Source organism: Psammomys obesus, unplaced genomic scaffold (assembly GCF_907164565.1).
Source record: "Psammomys obesus unplaced genomic scaffold, mPsaObe1.curated_primary_1811, whole genome shotgun sequence".
Lineage (NCBI taxonomy): Eukaryota > Metazoa > Chordata > Mammalia > Rodentia > Muridae > Psammomys > Psammomys obesus.
Window position 1 is genome coordinate 212296 of NW_026596069.1, and position 16399 is coordinate 228694.

Below are 16399 nucleotides of genomic sequence, written 5' to 3' on the forward strand. Positions count from 1 at the left end.
GTGCAGCCTTGTGGGAGATGATGCGCCTTCCTGTGGAATTCTACTCAGTTCCAGGGAGTTGGCAACAGAGGCCTAAGGAGATCATTTGCTCAGCTCTCAGAAGGAAAAAGGCGTGGATCCATGCTAGCCTCTAGGTAAACCCTGTGAATGTCAGGCTAGCCAGGGCTATACAGAGAGACTGTGGTGCTTTGGATGAGGTTGGCCCCAAAGGCTCATATGTTTGAATGGTAGTTTCCTGCTTTGTGGACTGTTGGGAAGGAGCAGGAAGTGTGGCGTTGTTGGAGGAGGGTGACGCTACTTCTCTAGCACCATGCCTGCCTGCATGCAGCCCTCCTCTCACCATGACAATAACAGACCTTGCTTCTGGTTATGGTATTTCATCACAGTGACAGAAAAATAACTAATACACTAACTAACAAGGAAAGAAAGAAAAAGGTGAACAAGCAATTGAGGAAGACACCTGCCATCATCTCCTGGCCTCCACCCCCCCCCCCATGTACAGAGGATAAATTATAGGTCATATGAATTATAGCATATCAAAAATCTGACATTAAAATAAATAACAGCTATCTTTTAGAAATACATACAGTAGCACATGTCTATAAGCCTAGGACTTGGGAGGTGGAAGTGGCAGGATCAGGAATTCAGGGCCAGACTCAGCTGTATAGTGAGTTTGAGGCCAGCCTGGGCTATCTATATAAGACACCGTCCCAAAAAAGAACAAAAGGGAAAAAAAAAAAAACAAGAAATATATATTGAAATAGTTATGAAGTAGAGTGTTAAAGGATCATTTCAAAACTGGGCGGTGGTGGCTCACACCTTTAATCCTAGCTCCCAGGAGGCAGAGACAGGTAGATCTCTGAGTTCGAGGCCAGCCTGGACTACAGAGTGAGTTTCAGGACAACCAAGGTTAGACAGAGAAACTCTGTCTCAAAAACATATACCAGAAGTTAGGAACTGATGACACTGGTCACCTGAGAGCTCATTATACCGTTTTCTCCACCGCTGCATTATGTCTGAACTTTTTCATAAAGGGGAAGGAATAACCACACCAAAGAAAGTGTCGCGCCCTCTAAGAAGTAACCTTCCGGAGTCGCTGACCACCCCACCCCTGGGCCCACAGAGGAGAGACATGAATTATTAAGGGGAATTTGAGAAGCTCAGAAGCCATGGAGCCTGGAAAGGTGGTGAGCACAGGGGCCGCTGTGGGTCAGGCAGCTCTGTGCCCTTCAGGGGCTCATGCTGTCTCTCCCATCCCACCTGCCAAACTGATCGTGGTGGTAGAAGTGGAGCCGGGCCAGGGATCAGGTAAGAAGCCTGGAGGGGGTCTGAGGATGTAGCTCATGTTGCTTGTCTAGCATGCATGAAGTCCTGGGTTTGAGTCACAGCACTGCGTAAACTTGTCTAAAAATGAGAAAAAGATCTGGGAACATAGTTCAGTGGTAGATTACTTCCCTAGTATGTGAGAGATCCCGAGTTTAATTCCCCAAATTGCATTAAAAAGAAGAAAAGAAGGCCTGAAGGAGGGCAGCCAGGAGAGCCTTCTGAAAGAGGTGGGGCTAAGCCAGTTCAGGTTGGAGGTGGGAGTGAAGGGAACCTCCCGAGCTCATCTTCTCTCATGAAAACTGACATGGAGCCCACTTCTCTCAGGCTCCACAGAGACCCATGGCCCCACACTTCTTTTGGATGGATCCAAGAGCCTTTGCCTGAGTCAGCCGGGCACTCTGGAGCCCCAGGTAGAAGGTGTGGGAGGAGGGGAGAGGGAAAGATGAAAAATGCCACTGCTGACCCCGCTGGTGTCCACAGGAACACCGCCTCACCTTTGACACGGTGCTGGGCCCTGGTGCGGCTCAGGTAGGAGGTTTGAAGAAAGGGATGGGAGGAGAATGGAAGCTCTCAGGCTTCTGCATCTAGGGCCTCTGACTGGCCTCTTTTTGCTCAGGGCAGTCTGTGACAGGTCACTTGATGCAGGGGGATATACCTGTGTGTTTCTACAGGAAGCAGAGCAGGAGATGTTGACGCAAGTCCAACCTATGCTGGCCTACGTGGCCCAAGGGTACAATATAGCCCTGCTACTCCAGGGCCGGGAAACAGAGGCACCCCGCTTTGTGCCTCAGGTGAGGTGCCACGGACATCCTGATGTTCAAGTATTGGGAAATCTTTGCCTGCTCATCCAAGCCAGACTAGGGACAGTTAGGCCTCCCACAGCACCCTGTGGTCCTTGACGGACGTTTTACCAAGGCCGCTTCATGCAGCTGAGAAGACAAGATGGAATGCAATGGCTCATGGATGAACCAGTCGGGGAGAAGTGGCACACACAGATCAGGTCCTCAGGGGCTCTAACTTCCACACTTTTGGTAACACCACCGACACTACACTTGAAAGCTTTACTATGAGGGTTTAATTAAAAAGTAAACAAACAAACAAACAAACCCTCAACTCTGTTGGGTAGTGGTGGAGCAGGCCTTTAATCCCAGTACTCCGGAGGCAGAGAAAGGTGGATATCTGAGTTTGAGGCCAGCCTGGCCTACAGAAGGAGGACAGCCAGGGCTACACAGAGAAACTCTGTCTATAGAAAACAAACCAAAAACCAAACTAAAACAAAAAAAACAAACACCCCCACCCCACCCTATCCCACCCCTAAAATCCCTCAAATAAAAATGGCTGCCTCAGAACCTAACCACACCCCTGCCCAGCAACAGTGAGGAGAGCTGAAGACACCTGCTTGCTTGTCTGTCTTCAGGGGATGGGGTGAGGGGTGGGGAGCACACACTGAGCTCCTCTTTCTACTTTAGGTCCTGCAGATGCTGTTTGAGGAAGCTCTGCCTCTCCGCAGCTCTGGTTCTGTGCTTTGTACTCTCAGTTTGGTGCAGGTGAGGCTGTGGGGCTGAGGGTGGGGGTAAGTGTGGGGGTGGGAGTTTGTGGGTAGGGGAAACTTGGAAGGCAGAGTTAAGTGACACCACAGAAACATCTTGAAGCTTGTAGAGAGTGAAAAGAGAGATGGGTCCAGCCCCACTCTGCTGCTCTAGCTGGGGCTTGCCTCTCTGGGGCAACTGTCAATGGCTGACTTCTTGACCTCACTTAGTCCATGGACCTACAGGAGTGAAAAGGCTTTGCTTGTGGCAATTGTCTTTGTGTGATCCCAGATTAGCTCCAGTGGGCAGACTCGGGACCTGCTCTCCCCATGTCTGGAGGACCTGCCAGTACTGGATGTGGCCCCTCTGGGCTTGTAAGTGTCCAGGCCCAATGGGACAGGGGTGCTTAGTGATAACTTCATGCTAAGCTGCGGGAAGTTTTTACTCTGCCATCCCAGAATGAAGCCCTGAGCTTGGAGTCATGCTTCTGGGGCCTAGATGGACTCCCCAGGGCCCCCTTTCCACCCTCTTTCATCCCACACCTATACATCTTATTGCCCTCATATCAAACATATTTCAACTCTCACCCCCACCTTCATGGCCTGAATAAGGCCGGCATCACACTGAGTGTTTCCAAACACCCCTCTGAGCATTTTCCCCCCAACTTTGATACTGTCCCAACTGACCTGTTTCCCTTCCTGGGGGGCCACAGGAGAAAGAAACAAAAAAAAAAAAAAAAAAAAAAAAGGAGAGAATTTTCAGGAGGTCTACTGAGCCCAAGCCTTTGGGATGACTCTTGTGTGCTATGGACATTGCCATAGACACAAGCATACAGAGACATTAGAGGTTGCTGCACAGCGCAGGGGCTGAAGGCTGTGTTCAAGCCCCCCTTCCTTCAGGGTTGTCAAAGATGCCAGTGAAGTAGAAGTGTCTGATGCCCAAGCTGCCTCTGAGCTATACCTAAAGGCTGCTGGGAGTGAAGGCAGGTGAGGTCAAGACACCTGTCACCCATCTATATCCAGTCCCTGCATGACTCTCGGTTTCATTCCTGAGCCAGCCATGTCCTCTGCAGGGCCTGTTCTCTGCTCACCCTTACCATGTCCTGCCCTGGGCCTGAGACCCAGCAACTGTGGCGGGGTACCCTGAGGATCATGCAGCTTCCAGGAGACCCGTAAGTCTGAAGGGGCCTCGTGGTTGCACTGGGAAGTGAGGTGGAGGCCAAAGTATGGATGTAAATCTAGATGTTCAAAGCTGAGACTGGAAAATCCCTGAGTAGCCAGCCCATCTTCACACCCCCTTCCCTCAATGTTCAAAAATAATGAAGACTTCAAGTAGTCACAGCAAATAATTATTTCAGGCCAGTTTGCAAAATGTGCAGTACTGTGGGAAGATCGCCAAATGTAGAAGTGTCTACAAACAAAATAGAAACAAAAGGGGGAAAGTAAACAAAATGTCAGAATATTCTAAGGTTTCTTCTTTCTTTTATTGTGAAAGATTCTTTTTTTAACAATTTTTTTCTTTTTTTAAGATTTATTTATTATACAACATTCTGCCTACACACCAGATCTTACTATAGATGGTTATGAACCACCATGTAGTTGCTGGGACTTGAACTCAGGACCTTTGGAAGAACGATGAATGTTCTTAACCTCTGAGCCATCTCTCCAGCCCACAAGATTCCTTTTTAAGAGTTATTTTATTCATGTGTATGTGTCTGCTTGTCTATATGTGCACCACATATGTCCAGTGCCCACGGAGGCCAGAAGAGGATGTTGAATCCTCTAGAATTGGAATTATAGGCAGTTTGTTTTTGTTTTTGAGACAGGGTTTCTCTGTGTAGCCTTGGCTGTCCTGGACTCACTTTGTAGACTAGGCTGGCCTCAAACTCACAGAGATCCTCCTGCCTCTGTGATGGGATCACAGTTGTATGCCTCCCTGAGTGATGGGATTACAGTTGGATGCCACCACACCTGGCTGTTATAGGCAGTCTTGAACCACCTGATGTAGATGCTGGAAACTGAACCTGGGTCCTCTGCAAGAGCAGCAAGTATTAACCTCTCATGGAAAAAAAATATATAAAAAAAGTTGTAATAATAGACTTGGTTCAGTGATTCTGGCTAGTGTTTCTCTCTTCCCTCCCTCTGGCAGAGACTGCCCCCTGCTGCGAGTGCTGGCTGGTGAAGCTGCTGCTGAGGAAGAGGTGGAGGGCTCTCTGCCCTGGATTGTCTCCTGGCTCCTGGAGGGAAACAGCTACAGTAGCTTACTTCTTCGTCTGGACCCGCAAGGTGACTGAGAGTTGGGGTGGGGTCCCTTGGAAAGCTTAGGCTTGCTTCATGCTATTACTCAACCAGTCCAGAGAGAGAGACCAAGAGCCTGATTCTCTGGGTGGGTCAGCATTAAGGAAGTTTCTGTTGTGGCCAGCATGCCATTATCAGAAGACTCAAGGGCAAAACTAATAGTAAAATCAGCCTGAACCCCTTAACCTCAGATATTTTCAACGACCTACCAAACTTTTTTCCTCTCCCCCTTTTGGAACAGGGTTGCCCTATGCAGCTCAGGCTGTTCTTGAAGTATATGTGTAGTCCAGGCTAGCTAGAACGTAGCATCTTTCTGTCTTAGCTTCCTGAATACGAGGTTACAGTTGTTGGCCACCACATCAGGATCTTTACCAAGCATTTTAACACCTTTTCTCCTCAACAGGGTGTCAAGTAGCCCAAGCTGGCCTTGAACTCCTGGAAATCTGCCTGCCTTAGCATCCAGAGTACTGGGACTGCAGGAGCAGGCAGCCACACCCCAGAATGCAGATCTAATTCACAAATGAGAGAGAGGCAGGCCTAATTTGTAGATGAAGAAAGGAACAAAAAGGAGAAAACACATTTGTATTTTTCACATACTCTTTACAAATGAGGCCTCTGAAGCTACTGGTGGGGGGGGCGGGTTACAATGGTGGATATAGAGTAGACAACAAAAGCAATGAAGCTGAGTATTGAGGCACACACTTAATCCCAACTGCAAATTCAAGGTCAGGGTGAGTTACATAGCCAGACAGTCTCAGACTGGGGGGATGGGGAGGAAGAAAGGCTGAAAAACAACAACATTGAATGGCTGGAGGTCAGCTTGTCAGTAAAGCATTTGCCTAGCATGCTTAAGGCCTTAGAGTTGATTCCCAACATCTGAAGGTAAGGGGGAGAGCAGTAGTTAAAACTCTCCAGTTTTAACTAGGTAGATTGGTTTCCTATATTTGTATATGTTTGAAAATTTCCATTGAATTTAAAAAAAAAAAAGTCTGATCCTCTGTCTCTACAACCAACATTCATTTGGCCAGGAGTCCTTAGACCTCCCCCGCTCAGTGAAAGGCGGCAAGCTAGAACATTTCATATCCTCAAGATATTACTCAGAATACAAAACCTGGTGGCTGTTCTTCTAAAGGTCCTGAGTTCAATTCCCAGCAGCCACATGGTGGCTAACAACCATCTATAACTGTAGTCCCATGGGATCTGATGCCCTCTTCTGGTCTACACATGTACATGCCAGCAAACCATCCACATACACAGAACAACAACAAAAACTAACCTATAGATAAACACATGTCTACAGGGAGGGCAGACATATGTTTATCTATAGGTTAGTTTTCTGTTTTGATTAATGGTGCAGTCTTTTAGTGGCAGTTGGTTTGGACTTGCTATGGATAAAAAGATAAATCCAAGAGCAGCCTGAGCGTAGGGCCATCAAGCACAGTGAAAATCACACGTTTTGATTATTAGGTGACGATGAAGATGATGGTGGTGGTGATGATGATGGTGATGTTTTAGACTAGGGACTTAACCCAGGACCCCAACACATACTAGGAATGTCTACCACTGTGCTACATCCCTAGCCTCTTTGACTTTTTATTTTGAGATGGGCACACTGAGTTGCAAAACCAGGCCTTGAACTTCCTATTACGCCTCAGCCACCAGACCTGGCAAGAATTAGGTATTTTGATAGACAGTTCTTGACAGAAAGTTAGAGTATTACAGCCAGTGCACTCTGCAGTTCAGGAAAGAATAGTCTACTATTTTGTCTCTTTCAAGGTAGCTCCTTGAGTTTGCTCCAGAATGCTCTGTTGGGGGCCGCACGAAAGAGGGTGCAGTTGAAAGAGGTGAGGCCCACCCTGTGGAATGCAGCAGAGGAGATAAGGGCCCGAAGGGCCACTCTGAAGACACTGCGTTTAGGCCTCCTTGGAGACAACTTGACAGACAGTGGGTTGAACCAACTAGGAAGAGCTGTTTGGGAGCTACAGGTGAGCAAGATGAAATCTGGCAATACTTGGGGCATAAGTGGCCAGTACCCACTTGAATCTTTTCCTCCTAGGTGGTAAAAGCCTGGGCCCCAAGAAGCCAAGTGTCCAAAGGGGCTAGAGCTGAGTCTATGGGGCTCCCTGAACCACAGGTACCTTTTCTCACCCAAACTCTTGGGGGCTCCATATATGCCCACCTTTCCTCTTCGTTGTTTACAGAATATTCCACTTATTGATTCCCAAACATTTATTGGCCATGCACCACATACTGGGTACAGAGCCATGTTAGCCCCTGGTAAAGTTTAGTCTGAAAATAAACAGTTACACTGCCATGGTCAACGCTCTTAAAGGCTTGTCAACACCTGACTCTTTGTAGCATCAATATGCCTTGAAAAAAGGGGAAAGTAAGATTTCATAGAAACTGGCTTCTGATGCGGGTTTATAAAGACAGTGAAGTACATTCTAGGCAGAAACTGAGACCAGCATAGAGTTGATATCTCTGGGGAACTGCAAGCAACTTAATGTGATAGAGAATGGAGATGGAGAAAGAGTCAGAAATGGACTGGAGATGGAGGCAGCCAAGGCACACAGGCTTTGTAAGTCTACTAAGGCATTCGGACTGTCTCTTGAAGGTTGAAGGCAAGCCACTGAACTACTGTAAGCTGGGAAGACACTCTGCTCAATCATCAGGTGAGCAAACTGAAAAAAATGTGAGTGGCCCAGGGTCATAGACAATCTCACTCCAGGTCCTGGAATATGATGCTTTGATCCCTTTAGAGTCCAGTGCTTCTCAACCTTCTCGACGCTGTGACCCTTTAAACCCTTTAATATTGTTCCTCATGCTATGTTGACCCCCAACCATAAAATTATTTTTGTTGCAACTTCATAACTTTGCTACTGTTATGAATCATAATGGCAACATCTATATTTCCCTATGGTCTTGGGAGACCCCTGTGAAAGTGCCCTTGGCCCCTCAGAGGGGTCTCAACCCACAGGTTGAGAGCCTCTGCTTTAGGCAAAAGCCTTTCTTATCCAAAAGGGGACCCTCTCTTCCAGGAGTTGCTGTAGCATGTTTGAACCCAGTCCCTTCCTTTCTCTTCTCTTTTCTTGCTTTAAAATATTTTTTTAAATTTTAATTAATTAATTAATCTTTTTGAGACAGGGTCTCACTATATAGCCATGGTTGGCCTTGACTCAAAGAGATCCTATTACTTCTGCCTCTGGAGTGCTGGGATTATGTGCATGTGTCACCATGCCTGTCCTCTTTTCCCCTTTACAGTTGCATACTCACAACCGATTTTTACTGACCTGGGATTAGGGGATTAGACTTGTTAGCTACTTCTTCATGTTATTGTTCTTATTCTTGTTATCCTCCCCCTCCCCCACTTCCTCCTCTTCATTTTCAGAAAGTGTGTTACTGCTCTGGGATTTATTTGCATTATGTTGTTCATCTGCTCTACAAAGTGTGTGTGTGTGTGTGTGTGTACACTTTGATGTGACTAATGACATTTTCCTCTAGAGGCAGAAATAAGAGGATTTCTAGGGTCTGGGCTCCACCAAAAGCATCCTCTCAGGAGCTCCAAGGAACAGGTAATAACACTTCACATACCCCCAAAACAGAAAACTCGGGGGAATAAGGAGTCCCCAAGCCCTGTGCTGATTAGGGAGGATTGTAGCTTCTGCCAACAAGGACCTAAAGTCTCCCCGCATCTCCTAGGGAGGATCATGGGGAGCAGCTGCTATCCTACTGGGATAGATTATAGTCATGGGACCCTGACACTACTCAGTACCCATCAGCAGAGAGTATCTCCTCTCTCTCCCCGCAGCCTCCCGAGTCCCTGCTCAGTATATGGACTCTCCCAGGCCAATTAGATTCTGGGAATAACCGTGACAATAAGTTCTGCTGGGAAGGTTGCCATCTGTGTTCTAAATGTATGCATAGCCTGCATTCTGACTAAATCTCAAACAATGCCATTTAGGTCCTTCAGGCCCCAGATGTGGCCCTGCAGTTCTTTCTGGCCCAGGGCCGGAGGCAGAGACTTCGAGAGGAACACAGGATTCGGCTCCAGAAAGAGCTGAAACGTTTGGAATACCAGGAGAAAGTGGCCTGTAAAGAGATCAAAGGGATGGTGGCAGAAGAGGTAAGGAAGAAGGATGGAGCTTGAATCTCCTTGTGCCTAGGCCAGACACTGTGGCAAGGATCTAGACTCACTCATAACAGATTGGTCCATGTGCACACCACACTCTTCTCAGCCTTATGGGACACAGAAGAGGCCATATTCAGTGTTATTTGCTATGATGGGCAGCCATAGGCAGGTGGGAACAATGAGACCCACTTTACCCAGGTTGGACTAGATCAGAGGATATGGGGTCTGAAGAGAGACTCAAAGGAAAACTAGAGTCAGCTCAGGAGTTCACTGCATTCAGCTCCTTAAGGGTACTTAGTAAACTGTTTAAGAAATAAAACACGTGGCAGGCAGTGGTGGTGCATGCCTTTAAAGGTAGCACTTGGGAGGTAGAGGCAGGCAGTTCTCTGAGTTCAAGGCTAGACTGTTCTACAGAGTGAATTCCAAGACAGCTAGGTTACAGAGAGAAACTCTATGTCAAAAAACCAAAAACCAATCAATTAAACAAAGGAAAACATGTGGCCAGGTACAGTGGTACAGGCCTCTCAGCACACAGGAAGCCCAGGCAGGACAGTTCAAGGTTAGCCTGGCATATAAAGAAGACCCTGTTTCATTCCCATTCTCTCCCTGCAAACAAACAAATAAACAAAAACAAAAACAAGCAAACAAAAAATTGTGTATGCGGTGAAAACATGTTTTCAGATAGGGCAAAAGTGTAAGCACAGCAGAGGGAAACAGCAGCAAAACTGGGACCACAGTTTGTTCTCTCTGGCTAGAGCCTACCTAGCAAGTGTGTCATCAGAGGCAAGGTTAGAGAGACAGGGTCACATATATGGCAGAGTTTGGATTTCACTCTAGTGAGGATAGGGAACTAATGAAAGCCTGAGCCACTTCAGCTCTGTCCCACAGTAGCTATGGGAATTTGGTCAATTAGATCAGTTTTCTGATGAACTGTTTACAAATCTGTAACAGGGAAACTTCATCATACGGTTGCTAGGGATGAAATAAGATCATATGCATGGTGTAGCACAAAGCCTTGCACAGAGGTGGCACTCACCAAAAGATACGACTTACCTTTGCAGGCTTGTGAGGAGAAAGAGACACAGCAGAAGGAGCAGATGGTGCTAAAACTTCAGGTGGAAGCCCTGCAGGCAGAAAGGGACATGGCAGAGCAAGATCTGGTGGCCCTCTATGACTTGTATGTACAGGCGACCCGAGCTCGGACATGCCACTTGCTGCAGGTCAGTGGAGACAGAGGGCAGGCCTCAAGTTGGTGCCAAGGCTGATGGACCAACAGGCATCTCTGAATCTGGACACAGGTATTCCAAGCCTGGCAGGGGCTGTGGGAGGAGAAGGCTGTGGCTACAGAACATCATCACCGAAGTCTGCTGGCTGCTGTCCTCCAAGACACCATTGATCTGGCCTTAAAGAACCAGGAACTCCAGGCCCAGAATCAGCAGCTTGAGCAGAGTGCAGGCAGGGCCAGCCATGCTGAAGTCCTGCCCAGAGAGAAACCTGGTCAGGAACACTTTGGGGCTACTTTCCCTTGTCCTCCTCCATGAGGGCCCCAGAAGGGAGAAGGTGGGGCATACCAACCAAGATGGCTCTCATTACAGCTAATTACTACCACCCCTAACCATGTCGCCTTGTACCAGTTTCAGCTAAGTGCCCAATACCTGTTATTTCATTTTGCTTTTTCAGCTTTGCTGTGTTTGTGTCATTTGACCCTCACTTCAGAGATAACCTACCCTAGTAAAGGCCCAAGGGCAGTCAGCTAAGTAGCAGAGGAATCGTTCTCTTCCTCCTGTGTCAGGGATGGAATCCAGGACCTCTGCACACCAAGTTTCTTCTCTATCTTTGAAATACAACTCTAACCCTGTAGTTTTCATTTTTTCAGACAGGGTCTCATACAGTTGCTTATAACTAAGAATTACTGGCTCTCCTGCCTCCAACTTCAGAGTGCTGGGATTATAGGCTGGCACCAGGAAAACCAGCTCTTGTTTTGAAAAGCCCACCGTGTTATACCATGAAAGCAGGGTCAACCTGGCCAGGATTTCAAAAGACAGATGCCTACAGGTATCAGTGTGACAAAACCAGAAGAGTCAGAACAGGGGGTGGGTATGCCATGCTCTGCCCATAAACTGCACTCCACAGGCTGAGACCGGAGGATCGCTTCCAATTGGAGGCCAACCTGGGCTACACTATGTTCTGAAGCCCTGCTCAAGACACATTCGTGGCCTTGAGTGTTTTCTAGCCTAATTTGTTCTGCTGGGCAGAGTGCTTTTTAGTCCCAAGCATCTCTAAATTCCTTACATTTTAAGGGGATTAAAAAAAAAAAATTAAGGCTGGGCACGTGGCACAAACCTTTAATCTCAGCACTCAGGGAGGCAGAGGCAAGCAGTTGGCTGAGTTTGAGGATAGCCTGGTCTACAGAATGAGTTCTTTAGCGCTGGGGATCAAACACAGGGCCTTGCACTTGTAGGCAAGTGCTTGACCACTGAACTATAATCTCAGTCTTCATTTTCTTTTTGAGACCGGCTCTAATATAGCCTAAGCTGGCCTTTCACTTTAAAACAAATTATGGGTTTGTGGGTGGGTATATGACTGCCATGGAGGCCAGAGGTTCAGATCCCCCTGGAGATGGAGTTATGGGTAGCTGCCTGGGAATTGAACTTGAGTCTTCTACAAGAGCAGCATACAGTCTTAACCACTAAGGCAGCTCCATTTGCACTCTTGATCCTTCTGCCTCTATCTCCCAAGTACTTACAAGTTTACAGCACCACAGCTTCTCCATGCTTCTTTCCCTCAGACAGGGTCTCACTAAGCAGCTCAGCCTTACTTTAAACCTAAGCTCTTCCCGCTCTACCTCCTGAAGGGCTGGGCTCACAGGTGTGCCTGCCCCACCATTACTGGCCAAGTCAGTGTGAAGTCCATGGAGCTCACAAAAGAGCTACCACTGACACAGCTGGGAGAATCACTTTCTCCTCCTCTCGACTCTAGGAAACCTGGGAAAATCATGTTTGAGGGGAGCCATGAAACAGAGACGCCACGGAACAACAAAATGGTTGTAGGAAGCACCCTACACCCTAGAACACTTTATTAAGACCTTATTGCTTAAGTAGTTGGACACTGATTTTCTATGTTTTCTGTACCTGGTTCCTCTGCAGAGCCCTTCCAAGTTACTGGAAGCTGGGATACCACTAGGAAGGGGCAAGAGTGGGAAGAACAGCACCTCCCAAGTGTCTTAAGAGGTGAAGCAGGCTTCCACAGGGCTCTCAAGTTAGCACAGGGATCAGGAGTGTAGGCTTAAGTCAGGGCCCAGGGGCGGTGTTCCCTGAGATGAGTCAAGCCCCAGCCCCTTCTGACCTTTCCAGAACAACGGCTGGGAAGGGCAACAGTACTGTGGAGGGGCAAACTAGGTATCTCTTATGTGGAAGGCATGCTGGGCTGGAGGAGCCAGCACCAAGCTTCGGGGCAGGGTGTCTTCAGGAATGACCACAGCAGGCATGGAGAGTAAAACTTCACTTGAAGCAGCCATGTTTATGCAGGACAAGGCGGGGTTCCTCAAGGACAGGCTGCCCAGATCTTTTTCTTTAGTATGAAGGTATACAGGGGTGCACTTAAGCGTCTTCTTAACCAAGCACACTCTCTATATAAAGTCTCCTCAGGGTAACTCTCCCCGACCTGAACATCCTAACCTGGCCACCCTAGCTTTTCTTACAAGGCACTTGTTACTGCTGAGGGGGTGGGGGTAGGGAGATGGCAGGTGGCTCCAGTGGTTGCATCTAATCTACACAGCCACAAGTGAGAATGGAGGTGGTCAAGGACTTAGGGGCTACCATAGTACAAGCACACAGCCAGACCAATGAGCAGTGTGGCCAGGAAAAAGACAGCTGTGAGCTGCAGCTGTAGCAGCACTGCTGAAAGCACAGCATTGACCACCAACGAGCAGGACACGATGAAGAGGCGCGTGATGCTGCCGCCATGCTTCATGACTGCTGACATGAGCAGTCCATTTACAGCCTGGTTCAGCACCACAAGCACTGCCCATCCAGAGAAACCTTCTAGGAAGCCCGGACCTGGGCCACTGCTAGCATACAGTCCAAGGTTCAGAATCACCCCAAATGTGTAGAGGAAGAGGTTCTGGAGAGTCAAGGGCAAACGCTGCCGCTTCATGATCAGCTCTGTGTACACCGATGACAAGCCGGAGATGAGGCAGTATAAGCTGAGGAGCAGAAGTCCCAGTGGAGTGATATGCAAGGGCATGGGACGGGCGCCAGCTGCTGATGGGGGCCCAGGAAGGGTGTTCGTAGGATCCTGAAAGCCACCGGATGCATAGCAGGCTCCTGCAGCCATCAGCAGCAGCAATGCCAATCCCTGACGTGCAGAGAGGCGATGCCCAAGGCAGAGGCAGTACAACAGAGCCGTGCTTCCAATCTTGAGATTGCTCAGCACCTGATAGGTGCTGGGGTCCATGTAACGCTGCAGATAGATCACCAGGTTGTTGTTGGCGCCATAGAGCAGGGCTGACAATGCAAAAGGTGCGGCCTGGCGCCAGGGTGCTGTGCCCTGGGGCCATGTTTGCCAGCCTACTAGGAGGGAGAAGGCGCACAATAGTAGCTTGGTCAGCTCAGTAAGTAACACAGCTGAGGAGGGTCGGAAGGGCACTCGACCATCCACATGGCACAGTGCTAAGAATGGTGCATGGGCACCATACATGGCAGTAGACAGGAAAAGCATCAGGGTCCAGCGAGCCTGTCTTGGACGGGCTAGGCCTGGCATACCCCCATCTTCCACACTCATGGCCCACACAAGGCCCTCAGTGGCCTGTGTAGCTAGCAAGGAATAAAGGGACTGCTACACATTTGTAGGCAATTGAGTGTGGAATTGTGGTACATCACCAGAGAGAATATTGAGGGTCAGAGTCAGCTGCACATTCCACGGTTAGGTCTTGAAGAGGGAGCTCATGACCCATGGTTTTAGGGCCAGTCCGATGGCATTAGGGAGGAAAGGAATGTAGGGGGCAGGCTGAAAAACCACTGTCCATTCTCTGTAGGAACAAAAGCAAGGACGTAAAGGGCAGAAGAGGGGGACACAGCAAATGAACAATAGCAAGGGAGGTCAGGTGGAGGGTCAGTGACGGAAAGGTCTCTACCTGCAGGCCCAACATGCCCATCCTGCTTTCCCCAAAGGGTCTAGTCAGGCCCCTTTCGTAGTGACTTAAAGTAGTTCTTCAGTGTCTTCTCCACATTGGGTACAGCATATGCCTGAGCTGCATAGATGCCAGTGCAAGTGCCCACTGCAAAGCCCAACACTGCTGATGCCCTCAGTTTGGCCACCACATAGCCTGCCAGGAATCCCTTGAGGAATGGGGAGGACAAGAGTGAGCCATCCTGCAGGGACAAACACAGAAGGAAATCAGGTGTGCTCTCCCTTTCTCTGCCTAGGAAGAATTCAAGCTCAGCTTAGCGCATTCGACCGCCTGTTCCTCCTCACTGCTGACAGCTGTGCTCTTTTCTCCAAAGATTAGCTCAAAAGTTCTGGGGCTAGAAAAAGAATGCAGGAGTCCCAGTCACACAATAACAGAATCCTAGGTTCAGAGGCATCTAACCAGAACCCCAGTCAGCCAGAATGCCACCGAGGCTTCCAAAGAACTTGAGCCCCTTCCGTTTCTCCAGTTTCACTTCATAGTATGGTCTCTGATAACTATAAATTAACCACCTTACTCCTGTTTTGTGTTCCTAATTCTGCTTATCACCAAGACTTTGTCCGTGCAGTACCTAAGCCTGCCCCTTACCCCCAGTCCCACTCTCTTGTGTGTAGCATTGGCCTTGTGTGTAGGCTGGTCTACAGTTGTCTAGGTAGAGCAGGTTGGCCTTGAACTTGTATTAGCCACAATAACCAGTTCAAGTGCTATTTTTTTCAGGGAGACTTTTCTTGGGCCCTCAATGTCCATTTGCTAAAATAAGACTCTGCCTCCTATTCAACATTCCCAAGAGCAATGGAGCCCCTACCTGGCCCACACCACTGTTGACTTCGTCTTCCACACGCTGCTGTAGGCGCTCCAGCTGGTTCTTGAGAAACGTCAGGTCCTTAAGCTTGGGCAGAGAATCCTAGGACAAGGGAGAGGCTGGCTCCAGCAGACTTGACCCAGTCCCAGGCCCTGCTCAATTTTATCAGAGGCTAGGAACTAGGTGAGCTGTGGAAGGGATGACGGAAAGAACCAAATAAATCTCTTCCTACAAAACCTTCCTGAGAAGGCAGTGGTAAAGGAAGACGGACACTGAGAAGCAAGGCATTCACACGGTGACAGGGAGGCAACAGACGGAATGTGCACCAAGAACTGATAATGACTGCCACAGAATCATGGCAAACAGAGGAACCTCCATTCACCTTTGGGGGGGAGGGGGGAGGATTACTACTGACTGAAGTACAAGCTGAAAACAGCTCCTAGTCTGCTTTAACCGCTGTGTCCCAGTACCTGACAGGGAAACTGGCAGATTATTGGTAAAACTGTGGGTGATGCTGGACTTCCAGACCCAACTGGGAATAATGGGTTGAAGCAGTTCCCTGTACAATTCAAGGTTAATCTGCTATATGCTTAGGCCATTCCAAACTGAACGAGAATTTCATGCATATGTGAGAGTAACTGTGAGCAAGAGTGTGGCTAAAAGACTCAGTGTGGTCGCATGTAAGAACGAAAGTCAACGAGTGAGCAAGAAGTGTTTGCATGAAAGTGGTGGTAAGGGTGGACTGGAAACGCTGTCTCTGTAAAGAGGACTTCAGGGGCTAGGGAACCGGCCCGAATGAGGACTGTTAAGAGAGTACACAATTTGGCACCGTGTCGGTCCGCAGAAGGGTAGGTAGGCCCTCGTCCCAAGCCCTTACTGTTGAAGCAGTTGGCAGGAACCCAGACAAAACAAAAACAAAACAAGTTATCCCTGTCGTCTCTGTTCAAAAGTAAAAGGGTTAAGGAATGTGAAGACCACGCCGACTGAAGCAGTCCACGCTTTCAACTCACCTTGTCATCCGCCATCTTCCCCTGCCGAACTCGTTGCGCATGCGCAGCCCCGCCTCCCCATGTCAAAGGCTCTGTCCATCTTTACTGAGGGTAGAGGCACTTCCGGGGCATTACGGGA

At 48.6% G+C, this 16399-nt stretch overlaps 3 protein-coding genes across 4 annotated transcripts; 1 reads left to right on the forward strand and 2 right to left on the reverse strand.

Moving 5' to 3' along the window:
• Positions 1-1169: 1169 nt before the first annotated feature.
• Positions 1170-10909, forward strand: LOC129690125 (uncharacterized). Its single transcript, XM_055625686.1, has 15 exons — positions 1170-1308; positions 1651-1736; positions 1807-1854; positions 1998-2117; positions 2796-2873; positions 3147-3229; positions 3755-3841; positions 5004-5140; positions 6929-7137; positions 7209-7286; positions 7767-7824; positions 8654-8724; positions 9114-9275; positions 10343-10501; positions 10580-10909. Exons 1-15 carry the CDS (start codon positions 1170-1172, stop codon positions 10820-10822), a joined length of 1758 nt encoding a protein of 585 aa, XP_055481661.1. The 3' UTR covers positions 10823-10909.
• Positions 10910-12311: 1402 nt separating this feature from the next.
• On the reverse strand, positions 12312-14063 carry LOC129689927 (probable UDP-sugar transporter protein SLC35A4). Its single transcript, XM_055625321.1, has one exon. The coding sequence runs from the start codon at positions 14061-14063 to the stop codon at positions 13089-13091; it is 975 nt and encodes a 324-aa protein (XP_055481296.1). The 3' UTR covers positions 12312-13088.
• On the reverse strand, positions 12312-16353 carry LOC129689929 (SLC35A4 upstream open reading frame protein). 2 transcript variants are annotated; one of them, XM_055625324.1, is made up of 4 exons: positions 16282-16353; positions 15275-15373; positions 14416-14653; positions 14239-14310 (listed from the first exon to the last, which is right to left on the reverse strand). In XM_055625324.1, exons 1-3 carry the CDS (start codon positions 16294-16296, stop codon positions 14456-14458), a joined length of 312 nt encoding a protein of 103 aa, XP_055481299.1. In that variant the 5' UTR covers positions 16297-16353; the 3' UTR covers positions 14239-14310; positions 14416-14455. The 2 variants fall into 2 exon arrangements, with proteins under 2 accessions (XP_055481298.1, XP_055481299.1); XM_055625323.1 differs by having other exon boundaries at positions 12312-14653.
• Positions 16354-16399: the final 46 nt, after the last annotated feature.

Bases quoted from the DNA above. Each gene is read 5' to 3' on its own strand.
- LOC129689927 (XM_055625321.1), bottom strand. From the start codon at position 14,063: ATGAGTGTGGAAGATGGGGGTATGCCAGGCCTAGCCCGTCCAAGACAG.
- LOC129690125 (XM_055625686.1), top strand. From the start codon at position 1,170: ATGGAGCCTGGAAAGGTGGTGAGCACAGGGGCCGCTGTGGGTCAGGCA. The intron at 7,138-7,208 runs GTGAGCAAGATG...TTTTCCTCCTAG, and splicing joins GAGCTGTTTGGGAGCTACAG to GTGGTAAAAGCCTGGGCCCC. The intron at 9,276-10,342 runs GTAAGGAAGAAG...TTACCTTTGCAG, and splicing joins AAGGGATGGTGGCAGAAGAG to GCTTGTGAGGAGAAAGAGAC.
- LOC129689929 (XM_055625323.1), bottom strand. The intron at 14,654-15,274 runs GTAGGGGCTCCA...TTGTCCCTGCAG, and splicing joins TCAACAGTGGTGTGGGCCAG to GATGGCTCACTCTTGTCCTC.